At 31.2% G+C, this 13,832-nt stretch overlaps 2 protein-coding genes across 2 annotated transcripts; one reads left to right on the forward strand and one right to left on the reverse strand.

Annotated features, from left to right (window-relative positions):
- Nucleotides 1–265: 265 nt before the first annotated feature.
- On the forward strand, nt 266–7,343 carry LOC101491074 (alkaline/neutral invertase A, mitochondrial). The gene is made up of 6 exons (XM_004508052.4): nt 266–1,366; nt 2,421–2,586; nt 2,790–3,001; nt 4,743–5,236; nt 5,497–5,545; nt 6,575–7,343. Exons 1-6 carry the CDS (start codon nt 596–598, stop codon nt 6,914–6,916), a joined length of 2,034 nt encoding a protein of 677 aa, XP_004508109.1. The 5' UTR covers nt 266–595; the 3' UTR covers nt 6,917–7,343.
- Nucleotides 7,344–7,651: 308 nt separating this feature from the next.
- Nucleotides 7,652–11,736, reverse strand: LOC101491391 (gibberellin 2-beta-dioxygenase 2). Its single transcript, XM_004508053.4, has 3 exons — nt 11,088–11,736; nt 9,049–9,403; nt 7,652–8,206 (listed from the first exon to the last, which is right to left on the reverse strand). The coding sequence occupies exons 1-3, from the start codon at nt 11,462–11,464 to the stop codon at nt 7,958–7,960; spliced, it is 981 nt and encodes a 326-aa protein (XP_004508110.1). The 5' UTR covers nt 11,465–11,736; the 3' UTR covers nt 7,652–7,957.
- Nucleotides 11,737–13,832: the final 2,096 nt, after the last annotated feature.

A 13,832-nucleotide genomic window follows, 5' to 3' on the forward strand; every position in this document is an offset into this window, starting at 1 on the left:
GAAGGGTGCCAAATGCCAATTAAAATCCTTATCTTGTTTGTGTTTTGTCTGATTTTTCAAACACTTTTTAGGATTTTTTTTTTTTAATAATTGCTGTTACAGTTATTGACTTGATTCAGTGAACCAGAATATAGGCACGATTCAGCTGAGTCATAAGGCTATTATGGTAAAAACAGTGATTACCAAAAATACACAACTTTCACGTGAAGGGGCAGTAAAGTAATTATACCATTCTTCACCGTGTCTGAGAACTTTCCTTTCTAATCTCAGAGCTTATAAAATGGCATTTTGATTTTTCACTGTTCAAAATTTCATTCTCATCTCAATTATCAAACACCTTTCATTCTCTAATTCAACCCATTTCATTCTATTTATGATTTCCTCAACCTGTAAGTATCACTGCATCATTCCAAATTTCCATTCCAATTTCAACTTAGAACTTAGAGTTAGAATAATCCCTTTTAAGATCTATTATTAGTTTTTTATTATTATTATTTAGTTGACATAGAATTAGATAAAAGTCTTGATTTTTAGTAGAACAATTTTTTTTTAATTTTCTGGATTGTTGTTATTTGATTTGATCATATATATACACATGACTACTGGTAGCTATATTGGAATTTCTACCATGAAACCCTGTTGTAGAATCATTTCTGGGTTTTCTCCAATTAAGTTTACTGATTCAACAATTATGGGAATCTTGTCTAGATCATGCTATCACAGCTCAATCCATAGCCATAGATACTATAAATGTAGTAATAATACTAAGATTGTAGGGTACATACATGATGTGACTAGTTTGAATCGGAGAGATTTTAGCGTTATCGATTCAAATTGGGCTCAATCTAGGAATTTTAGCACTAGTTTTTGTGTCAATATTGGTAGTGTTAGGCCTAGGGTTGTATCATTGATCCCAAATGTAGCTTCGGATTTTAGAAACGAATCTACGTCGGTTGATTCTAATGTTAATGACAAAAGCTTTGAGAATATTTATATTCAAAGCGGTTTGATTGCGAAGAATCCCTTGGTGTTTGAAGGAATTGAGACCGATCAAGGTAAATTGGAGGAAGTCCCTGATGGGTCAAATGTAAATTTAGATGATAATTTGAATGATTTGAGTGAGAATAAAGCTGAGAGGGAGCTTTCTGAGATTGAAAAAGAAGCTTGGAAGTTGCTTCGAGGTGCTGTTGTTACTTATTGTGGGAATCCAGTTGGGACCGTTGCTGCTAACGATTCTGCGGAAAAACAACCTCTGAATTATGATCAAGTCTTTATCCGTGATTTTGTTCCGTCCGCACTTGCCTTTCTGCTCAATGGTGAAGAGGATATTGTCAAGAATTTTCTACTTCACACATTGCAATTGCAGGTATTTTATGGCTCCAGCAACTCAATTAGTTTTGTTACTACATGTTCTTCTACAAAATAGTTTCTCATGAAGTATGTGTAAAATTTTATTCGAAGATTTGAAAATAAATGCCCTTGTTGCACATTTAGAAACTGTTAGAGATACTTGATTCTGTCAGCACTGTAAATTTACATCTATTAATCTATGTAGATGATCGATTTAGTTTTGTTACCACATAATAAATGAAAGATGTTGATACTTGGACATTTCAATGGATTTTAAGGCTGGATTGTTTTTTCAATGTGTAACGAAAGAACTATAAAGCATGATTTTGAATTGTCCTACGATAGATGCCACTGTTGAAATATATAAATGTTTTCAACCTATGAATCCATATCATCATTTCATACGAACTTAATGATATGTATGTTTAGACGAAGGATTTTGGAGAAGAGGGGGGTTATCTTTCTTTTTTTAATTAAAGAAGCTATAAAATGTTTCCAAAAATAAATTAAGTGTGATTGAAGTTATATATAATCTTCTATCATGTTATTCTTTCATTTTTTTTTAAATCTCAAATATATACCAAAATATTAACTTATCCCTCAAAAACCCTTAATCCAAACATACCATGTTTGGACTTAGATTAGTAGTTGGGTAATAATAATAGTTAGTTAATGAGTTAGTTAGTTTGGGTTGTTATAAGGCTACTTTTATAAATAGGGAGGTTAGGGAGTTAGAGAGAGATAATTGAATACTATAAACATTTGTTGAATAGAGAACAGTCTCTATTGTGAAGTAGAAACCCTTGGAGGAGAGATTTCGCTCCTAGTTCTCAATGAAAGTATCTTTCTTAGGAATCCAATTCTTGGGTTCCTACATACCCTAAGGAAGAAAGTCCCGATTAACGGCTACTTGCTAAGTTTCGCTAAAGTATATCTCAAACAAAACGCATACCCAATTAGTGGGAGGGAAGGTGTATTTTATTCAGGGAGTTTCAACAAATGATGTTGGTGAAACTATTATGGTACTCAGTACACTCATTCTTCATTTAATATTTGTTTATATTCACCAGAGTTGGGAGAAGACTGTTGACTGCTACAGTCCAGGGCAAGGGTTGATGCCAGCGAGCTTCAAAGTTAGAACTGTCCCTCTTGATGGAAGCAATGACGCATTTGAGGAAGTTTCAGATCCTGATTTTGGTGAATCGGCTATAGGCCGTGTTGCCCCTGTTGATTCGGGTAATTATTCGTTTTTTGTGGAAGCTAAGACACAGTTCTATCACATGAGAAGTTATTGCACTGTCATTATTATGTCATCTTCTTTTCCGAGGAGAGTGTTACTATCATTTTGCTTTTTGAAATTTTCTTCAAATAACTTCTCAATTTAATATCTAGCTCGAGGCCAACATTTTAAATCTTATGTGAAAAACTGTTGTTATCAGGATTGTGGTGGATTATATTGTTGAGAGCATATGGGAAATTGACGGGTGACTATTCATTGCAAGAGAGAGTGGATGTCCAGACGGGCATTAGACTGATCCTTAAGTTGTGTCTAACCGATGGATTTGACATGTTTCCTTCTCTACTTGTCACTGATGGTTCTTGCATGATTGATAGAAGGATGGGAATTCACGGTCACCCTCTTGAGATCCAAGTAAGCTGACTATCAATGTTTATATAGTTAGTTGGATATTAGTAGATAATCATTAGAAATATATTAGTTGGAGATTAGTAGATAGTTAATAGTTTGTTAGTGCTTGTAAACAAGCTTGATGTAATCACTTGTAAATACTTTTTTACTCACTTTAATCAAAAACCAAATTCAGCTTTCTTCCAATTCTCTCTCCCTCTTTCATTTGAGCCATAATTTCTTACATGGTATTGGAGTCATGGAATCCACTTTGGGTGACATTGCTACTGCATTCATTATTTTCTTTTTTCATTGTCTCGAGAAAAAGAAAAAAACAATCTCAATTTTTTATTTCTTTCTTTTTCATTTTCTGTTACAATAATGAAATTTGATCTTAGTGCTTTCTTCTTTTTGTTTCAAATCGATATGAGTTGTACTCCAACGGATCACTGCATTCATTTTTCCCCTTGATTTTCCTTTGTTGTGGTTTTGTTGTGATTATATTCGCTTCCTTGTTTGTTCTCCAAATCCAACTCTGTTTCTTGATCAGATGAGATCTACTTGAGAATAGTTGTTTCTGTGTTTCAACTCTTTCTCTTTTATGCCATTTTTAATCGCTTATGCTTTTAGCAGAATTTCTTCCAATGTAAGAATCTACCTTATGGTGCCTTGATTTGTGGCCTCTGTTAGGTGCTTAAGCTTTACTTGCCTAATTTAGCCTTTGATGGTTGCGCTTGATATTGGGGCTGTTGATTCTGTTGGAGTGAGTGTTGTGGAGATGCTTGATTCCTTGAAGTAGTTAAAAAGGGGTTTGAAGTTGGTTGGAGACTTTTTGGAACTATGCACCTTGACGGCTACCACTTTCATTGTCAAAATTTTGTTTTATTAGTCAATGTGATTTCAACTCGTTCCTTTGTAATTTTCAATAGTAATTGTTCTTTTTCACTTGCATTATATTGTACATCCCATGCTAGAAGTGTTTTTTGAACTTCTTCCAACATGTGGGGGGATATTAAAAATGTAGTTTGGGGAGATTAGTAGTTAATTAATAGTTTGTTAATGCCTATAAGTAGGCTTGATATAATCACATGTAAAGACCTCTTTACTCCTTTTAATCAAAAACCAAATTCAGTTTTCTCCCAGATTCTCTCTTGCTCTTTCCAATGAGCCACGTTTTCTAACAATAAATAATCATCGTTGTGCTCTTTCCTTTTACTAGTACAAAAGGAGAACTCTTCCGGTTAATAACATGCTCTGCTACTCTGTAATTGGAGCAGCCTCTCCTTCTTTTAGTTAGATTCATTGAGCAGGAATCACTGTTTTTTCAAAAAGCTTTATTACTTTTCAGAATAACTGATTGATAATTCTAAAATCAGTTTTTCCTTACTCAAGGGTCCAAAATGAGCAACAACATTTTTCATAGTAAAAGTTTAGACAGATTCACTGTTTTAGAGCTTTTGCAAATGTGCTTTACTGAATAATTACTACTTATTACATGTCTTAATTGAATATATAGATCATGAGTCTCGGGGTTAAACTTTAGTTGTCTTCGTACTGCAACATTATGAACCAATTCAATTATTAAATGCAATACCGTCTGAGAGACTTAGAGTGATAGCTAAAGCTAGCGGCATCCTAAAATGATTTTACATTTTTTCGTCGCTGATTCGATTACATCCCTCTGTTTCATGTTTCTTGCATGTCGAATCCTGCCTATCTGAAAATATGCTTCTTTGCTAATAAGTTTGCATTTGAATATATGCAGACATTGTTTTACTCAGCTTTACGTTGTTCCCGTGAGATGCTGATAGTCAATGATACAACTAGGAATCTGGTGGCTGCCGTTAGTAATCGCCTGAGTGCACTCTCCTTTCACATGAGAGAGTATTATTGGGTTGACATGAAGAAGATTAATGAAATTTATCGCTATAAGACAGAGGAGTATTCAACTGATGCTGTCAACAAGTTTAACATCTATCCAGAGCAAATTCCTTCATGGCTTGTGGACTGGATATCTGAGGAAGGAGGATACTTCATCGGCAATCTGCAACCTGCTCACATGGACTTTAGGTTTTTCACGCTCGGAAACCTTTGGGCCATTGTTTCTTCTTTAGGTACAACAAGACAGAACGAGGGTATTTTAAATTTAATAGACGCCAAATGGGATGATATCATAGGTCAAATGCCACTCAAGATATGTTATCCTGCGTTGGAGGGTGAGGAATGGCGTATAATCACTGGCTGTGACCCAAAGAACACGTAAGACTCTTAGTATTTCTTGTTCTACAATCACAACCCTTTTGATGCAAACATTCACAACTGTTTCATGCATGCGTGTCGTCAAAATAAACAGTCATACAGTCAATGATCCAATAACTTGCCATATTTTATTTTATTTTATTTATTCATGCATGCGTGTCGTCAAAATAAACAGTCATGCGTGTTGAATTTTTCTTACTCAATATATTTGTTTGTTATCGTTGGAAGTTACAATAATAACTTTGTCTAACTCATTGCAGCCCTTGGTCATATCACAATGGTGGATCTTGGCCAACACTTCTCTGGCAGGTGAGTTTGATATTTGTTTGCACAATATCATCCTTATGATTATTAAATGTTATTATTACATAGAAATTGCACTTACCTCCCTGAGGTATGTTTGATTGACTCATACACGATACACCCCTCTATTTTGTAAAAGTCTAATCACTTCTGAATTACACACATTCCTCTATAATAGAGGGAGGTTGTGTCGATTAAACAAATAAGGGAAGTGAATATTCATTATTTTAGCATAATTCAAAGGAGGTGAGTGCAACATCTCCATATTATGGTTGTTGTTATCATTATTGTCTTTTGTAATATCACGTGCCTTTCTTTTATATTTATATCTTCTATACTGAGAAAGAGAGTTGAAGAGACCTTCTTTGTTAGTGTGTATTAGTATAAATTTGTTTTACACCAAAAATCAATAAGAGTGAGATGATGTGACATAATAGTGGACTCTAATTGGATGTCAATGAAAAACAAAATACATTGATAATGCATGTCTTTTAAGGAAAATTCTGTGGTGAACCACTTGATAATTAGTCCACCGTGGAGCAGTATTTAAAAGTCATCTGAAACTCTAAAGACAATCAACAACACTCGGAAAATATAAGTTAATGACCATCCTCGTCTTTATGGCTAAGACAATGACCAGATTGATGTTGGTTCGATGAATTGAATTTTGAGGAATACATTTGTTTTCCCTTACTTTTATTAAACTGATATCAATCGTGTCATTGTCCTAGACACACGAACAAGGAAGGTCATTAACTTATATTTCCAAAATTACCATTAGAACTTCGGAAGATTTGTAAACATTGGTCTACAATGGACTATCTATCAAAGTGGTCTATAGCATCCACCATCCTTTTAACTCAGAAATTGAATCTTGGAAGCCTATTATATGAATCTTTTTTTGGCTTATGCTCATAATGTCAAAATCCAAGAAGCAATTACTGCCTGGTTTTGGCCAATTGAAGCTCTTTGATTATCATCAATGAATGAGGCCTTTGGTGTAAATGAGCTGACAATGTGTCTTTAAATTCTCAGTTCACTTTAGCCTGCATCAAGATGGGTAGGTCTGATTTAGCACAGAAGGCAGTTGATTTAGCAGAGAAAAGACTCTGTATAGATAAATGGCCAGAATATTATGATACTAGAAATGGAAAGTTTATTGGGAAGCAATCGAGGTTGACGCAGACATGGACAATAGCTGGTTTCCTTACTTCAAAGATGCTTCTAAAGAATCCAGAGAAAGCATCTCTGCTATTTTGGGAAGAGGATTTTGAAATTCTTCACAACTGTGTCTGCATGCTTAACAAAACTGGTGGTGGTAGTAGTAGTAGAAGGAAGTGTTCCCGTTTTGCTGCAAGATCAAAGGTTCTTGTTTAATTATGACATGTCTTATTCTTCTTCTTTAGTCTCTCTGACATGTGCCACTGTAAGAAGAGGAGGAGGAGTAGAGTTATTATTATTATTGGTTGAACTTTGAACACCTCATTCAATTAATACAATAATATTGGATATACTATACTATAGTACTATGATGGATGGACTTCACTTTTCAGAATTAATCTGTGAAACCGGTTGTCATGTGACAAGGGTCTAGTACTGTATAACATAGTTGTGTTCGTTGTGTAACATCATTGATTATGTGGGGGTAACTCTTTCCACGTAGATGCTTATTCTCCCACTGGTTTTTCTACTACTGTGTAACTGCATGTGCCATGTGGCTTCACTGTTTATCTGACTTCAAAAATAGTCACATTATGTAATTTTCAATTAGAAGTCATACTATCTAGATTATTTACTGATATTATCTCTGATCTAATCTCTTGTTAGAATTTTTCTGATCTTATCAGTACTTGTATTTAAATCTCAAAAATAATTTCAATAACAAATGTTATCATCATGTAATTCTTGTACAATCTACTTGAATCACAATTTTAACATCAATAAACATATCATGTCACTCTATGAATTACTAACTTGTTGCAATGCAAATATCATTCTTTCATATCTTGTATGCATAAAATAACTTCTAACATTTTTTAGACAATAATAATTTGACTTATATATTTGCAACATTAATAAATCAAACCAGAAAAGAATAGAATAGATGTATATGTCAGGCAAGATTGTGATTGATGATTGAAGAGAAACATAACAGGCAAGCATGCATCTATCTATATCTATTAGTACTCAGTCTTACATCCTTGAAAAGTAGCTTTCTTTACCATGTCAAGTAAAAAATGGCAGCCTATGCAAAACACATTTAGCTAAACAAAAGCATACAACTTTTCCTAGGTCCCTAAAGACACCAACCAACATTAATAAATAAAAAGGAGAACAACAACAACTTGTCCTTCCTTACTTTACACATAATAATATTAGTAGTAATTGTTACAAACTCAAACTCAACTTTATGAATGGTCATGAGATGTTTGCTCTAAAAAGTTGAATTCTTGTGTCACCAAGCCTTAGTGAATATGTGGCTTTTTTGTAGTCGGCCCAACTAAATGGTCGGAAGAGAGAGGGCCTATGAGGTGTAACCAAAATTGGTGGAGCAACAATGCATGCATTTAGAGGTGGAGCCCCAAAATATGCCATTGACATTCTAGATTTGTATGAGTTTGTCATTGCCCTATGTCTCACGCTTACAAATCTTCCATTTGTCATAACCTGTAATGCAAATCACAACAGATAATCAATCACCTCCTTTTATTAGTTCCAACCTTTTCCACCATTCTTCAATAAATTCAATCCATCCACATTTCTCAAGTCTCATTCTATTCCACATGTTATGTAATATAGAATTATAATGCTTTTAATTCATTTATATACAAAACAAATATGTTAAATATTTTTATACTATCAGTCAATTATAATAGTTGAAATATTTTTATTTATATATATCTTAAAATTTTATATAATATGTATCGCTCCTATTTTAGGAAAAGTATGTCAACATTCAAAATCTATATGTAAGTAAAATGTTCACAATTTATCTCAATTGTGTAAAAATATAGGATAAGGATAAGGCAAGGTTTTTTAATTGATGTGTCCCCCAACAATAACAATAGTAAGATAGCTTGAACATTTGTCTGATAGATTATGAACAGAAAATTGATATTGCTAAAATTCAATATCTAAATAGACATGATCAATAAATAATGCTTGTCATTTCACTTCAATTACTATCAAGCTGAAAAAAATTATTCCCCTTTCAATTGATGCTAGTGTTGTTGATAGACATAAATAAAGAGAGGAGGCCCCTAGAAAGTGTGAGACCCTCCCTTTTATTATGGTATAAGCAAAATGATCAAGGAATGTGTGTGGGGGTTAAAATCACCTAAAGAAAAGCAAACAGAGTTTTAGTCTTTAAATATGTAATCTTTTACCACTGATTAATTTAGTTATACAATAATGTATGTTCTTTTAGTCAATTTAATTAATGAAATTATTAATAAAAAGAAAGAAAAAAAACATAAGATATGAAAAGAAGGGTAGGAATAGGAACATACCTCAAGGACATCACCAACATTAAGACAGAAAGCAGAGGGGTCAGGGTTGACAGGGATCCAGAGACCATGTTGAGGAGAGATTTGAAGACCAGGAACGTCATTAGATCTAAGAATGGTCAAGATCTGAGGGTCAGAATGCTCTCCAAAACCAACTTTATTATTAGAGGTAGAATTGTTGTCCTTAACAGTAAGTGTAGGTGGATAGTGATTGAGCCTAAGAACTGAGTCACTATCAATATCTCTTATCAAACTGCTGAATACCTTTGTATCAGGGACCCCCAAACCCTCTGCCATTAACTCTAATATCTCACATGCCAACTCTTTCACTGCTTCTGTGTATGAACTCACCTTATACCTGTTTGTATTGTTCTCAGCAGTTTAATTAATTATGTAACATAACAACATTAACAGCTCATTGTCAAAAAAAGGAAACATGTTGTTATATCAATAGTGTTGTGTCTTGTTGTTTTCAACTCAAACTCAAGTTTTAATTCACACTGTCACTATTACTACTACTACTCTGCCTCTGTCTCACACCCTTCACTACTCACTGCATTGCCTTCTTATATATAATTTTTTTTTCATCTTTTACTCAATATGTTGTTATGTCATGCTTCAAACCTTAATATAATTAGACCCTCCACATTGGAGTTGTCATTCTTTACAGTTCAAAAAGTATTATTAAACTTCACTTATTTATTCTAATAAATTTATTATCTACTATTATTAAATATTTATTAGTTATTAATTTAACATGTTCCTCAGCATCTAACAAACAATACCAGACATTAGACATTGACACATCAATATTATTAATGATTTAAATAAAATGTAAGTAATTGAATATAACTAATATGTTATTATTAAATGTTGACAATGTTAATAGGTAGAAATAAACAAATAAAATGAAAAATATCATATTTTAATGAATGCAATTGGACCAGATTTATTACTTTGTTCATTATAGAGAGGAAAAACATTGAAACTTGAAATTATGAAACTATGAAACATCATTCTCTCTGTTCTTTGGTGGCCAGAGATACAACTCATAGATGAGAAGGTACTAGTACTAGTAGTTCCAAAACAAAACGTTTAAATTGTTTAATGAACTAAGATAGTCACCACTCACGGGTATATTTATATATTTATCTATAACCTTCTATAGCATGGTCTATAACAAGATGAAATATATCGTCTTTATATAAACATAAATGTGTTACTTATATACTCTTATATTGTTATACATGTTGTATTGTGGATTAATATTTAAATGCCATTTGAAATTTTAATAATAATCAACTAACACGCTTAAAAAAAGCGCTGTAAAATACCATTTTTCGCGTAGTGATGTGTTACTTATATATAAGGAAAAACTACTTATATATTTCCACTAACTAATTATTTCCCTTTCCCTCTTTATGCCTCCCACTTCTTAAGATTCAGAGGCTCTTACATCAACAATGAGAGAAAGGGATGGTTTACCAAATCATGCCATGCAATAAATGGTAAAGAGAAGAATAATGAGATAGAAATCCTAAAAAAGCTGTAAATGAGTTAAAGTACTAGAATTCAAATTTTAGTAAAAATAAAAATATTAACTTAACTAACAATTAATTTGTTTATAAAGAAACGAAATATAAAAACTTTTAGTAATTATTTGATCTGCTATTTTGTAGTTGTCGTTTTTATTAAAAATTTGACAATAGATTTTCCTTGGTGAAAATTTTCTACGGTGAAATCTCAATCATCGATTTATTTTTACTACGTATGGTCAAAAGTCTTAAAAAGTTGAATTTTTTTTATTTCTAGTCATTTAGTTATCGTTTTCAATGTTCAATCCAACATTAACTATTTTTTTATCTTAATTATTTATGTAAATAGAAAAATAAGTAAAATTAGATAATAAATAGTTAAAGATATTATTAGAAGAAAAAAACAATTAATTCTATCAAAAATTAGCTTTTATTTTTTTAATATAAATTTATAACTACAACTCAAAAGTAGGAAGAGAGAATTAATATATAGTTATCAAGACATACCTAAAGTTTGAATGTGGATCATCAATGGATATAGTTTTGGATATCTGAGCAATGGAGGAAGTGTTAGCATTGAGAAGAAGGTACTCAACCTCACCAATGTCACCATTAAATCCTATGTTATTACAACCATAGGCAGGTGAAGCTTGTTTCTTTTGACTCATTGGTTTTGCAAAGAAACTAAACCCTGCCTCTTCCATTTTGTCTATAATTTCATCATTTATACCATGATTTATCACCTTGAAAAAACCATACTCTTCACTTGCTTTCACAATTTGTTTTATTACCTCACACCTTTCACCTTTAAGGTCCACTATTGGAATAACATCACTTTGTAAAATCCTTTCACTCCTAATTGGTTTTGGTGAAGCCAACACCATATTGTTTTCTCTTAGTTAATGTAAAAAAACTCAACACTAAGTTTGGTTTCTAAATATATGTTTCCTCTTTTTCCCCCTTAAGTTATAGTATTGAACATGAAGAACTATATATATATGTGTGTATATATTTTGTGTGTTAAGAAGTTGGTATTATATATATATAGCAAGAAAGAGAGAAAAATTCTAGCAAGAGTATGTGAAGGATATGAAGAAGGGAAGAAATGAGAGGATTATGAACTTAGCTACTATATATAATGGGATATTAATTTATGCACCAAGAATAGTATAGGCAGGGGAATAAAATAATTTTGAAATGTAAATAATATTGATTTTTTTTCATAAGAAATAATATTAATATTGATATGATGACATGATACAAGTAAAACTTTAATTTTTTTTCTTTCTATTTTCTTTTTTGTTTCATGGGGATTAGTGGATTTGGTACTTTAAAAGTGAAGTACAACTAGCAAAATTCTAAGTCGAGAAGAACATTGACTTTGTACACTCTGTCAAGATTGATTTTAGCTTTTTCACTTTAATTAGTATTTATGTGTCTATATCATGTTTTTTTTACACTAATCTAACTTTTTAATTAACTTTATACCGTCCATTTGACTAATCACTTCACTTTCGCTCCTCTTTCCTCACCAACTTTCACGTGCTTAAGTTTTATTTGTTGGTAAATGTAGGAGTACATGTATTTATTTATTTAATTATTTTAATTATTATAAATTTTGATTTGAATTTAACCTAAAATGAATGTGTGTTTGGATTTGCATAAATCACCATGTACATTTGAGTTTCGCAAAAAGTTTTAATTTTTAATTTTGGTGAGAATACATTGAAAAGCGATCGTTATGTTATTATTGTGTATCTAAACATAGATTTGATTAGCTGTTTAATTTTTATTTTGCTTTTTAAGAATAAATACATAAATCATATAATGTGTAATAATTATGAAATTGTGATTATGATAAAATTAATTCAAATGTCTCTATCCCTTAATTAATTAATTTTATACTAAATACATTAATTTTTTATTTATTTATTTTTGTTTATATTTTGAGATATATGAAGTCTAAATTATAGCAAAGGAAAAGATAAATTCATATAAAAAAATTTCAAATTAGTCCAAATTAATAAAATTGTAAATATTATCAACGAGAGTTAGATTTAACTGAATGAATTAGACTCTTGCACTATAATAAACTCAGATTCATACATCCATGATAAACGATATATAGTTTAGTATTCGACATATCTCAAATAAGATTATCTCTAATGTAATATTTGAGACACGTAGAAAACTAAAAAAATTAAAATTAAAAATAATAAAAATATTGAAATATTAGAAAAATTGATATAAACAAATAAATTGATTTGAGTTAAGAATTAAAGTAGATCAGTTGAAATTCGAGTAAAGAAGACGACAAGATTTTTTTTCAATATTCTTTATTTTAAAAAAATTATCAAACTACTCTATTTTCAAAACTTTATATTAAAATACTTTTTTTTTCTCTTATTTATAAGTCGCTTTTGTAAATGGCGTATTCCTTAAGAAAGTTCGAGTTTGCAAATGCGACTTTCTTGATGAAATCTTTAAAAAAAAAATTAGACAATTTCTTTGTTAATTTTAAACAAAAATTAAAAAAAAAAATCTTAAAGAAATTGCTTTTACAAATGGTATTTTGGGGTATAGTTTTGAAAAGAGAATATTTTGATAAAAAAAATAAATCAAATAATGATCATTGAAAAAAAAAAACAAATACTATATAACTAATTAATAAATTTGGCTGTTTAAAAGAAAACAACAAGTGAAAGTAAAATTGAAGGATAAACATGTAAGGACGAAGCCTTGCTGTTTATGGATACCCATATATACCAATTGCCATATTACAATCTCAAACGTCCTTATCAAATTCAAGTGTCATTGAGTACTAAGTACTCATATATCTTTAATAATAAATAAAGGGTCACGGTCCCATTTTCAAATTGAAAAAAAAAATAAAAATGAAATATTGTTGTTGTTACACATAATAACTAGCTAGCTCCTATAGCTACTTAATTGAATCGTTTGTTTATACTTCGTTTTCTTCGTTACCCTATTTCTGCCCAAATCCATAAAGCATCTCTATCTTTGTAAGATATGCAATCCTAGCATTTATGGCTCTTCTTCCACTTTCAATATTTACTCTCCTCCAATTTTCATGTGAGTGTAATATGATGGTGAATTATGTAAAGGCCCCATGCTCCCATTTTTTTAACATTGCTACAAATTTGCTTAGTCATTCGGTCAAAGGTAAAACGTTTTTAAAAAATATTACTCCTCTCTCCATTTCTTTTTAATAGTCACATTTGCATAAATTTT

Source organism: Cicer arietinum, chromosome 7 (assembly GCF_000331145.2).
Source record: "Cicer arietinum cultivar CDC Frontier isolate Library 1 chromosome 7, Cicar.CDCFrontier_v2.0, whole genome shotgun sequence".
NCBI classification, from domain to species: domain Eukaryota; kingdom Viridiplantae; phylum Streptophyta; class Magnoliopsida; order Fabales; family Fabaceae; genus Cicer; species Cicer arietinum.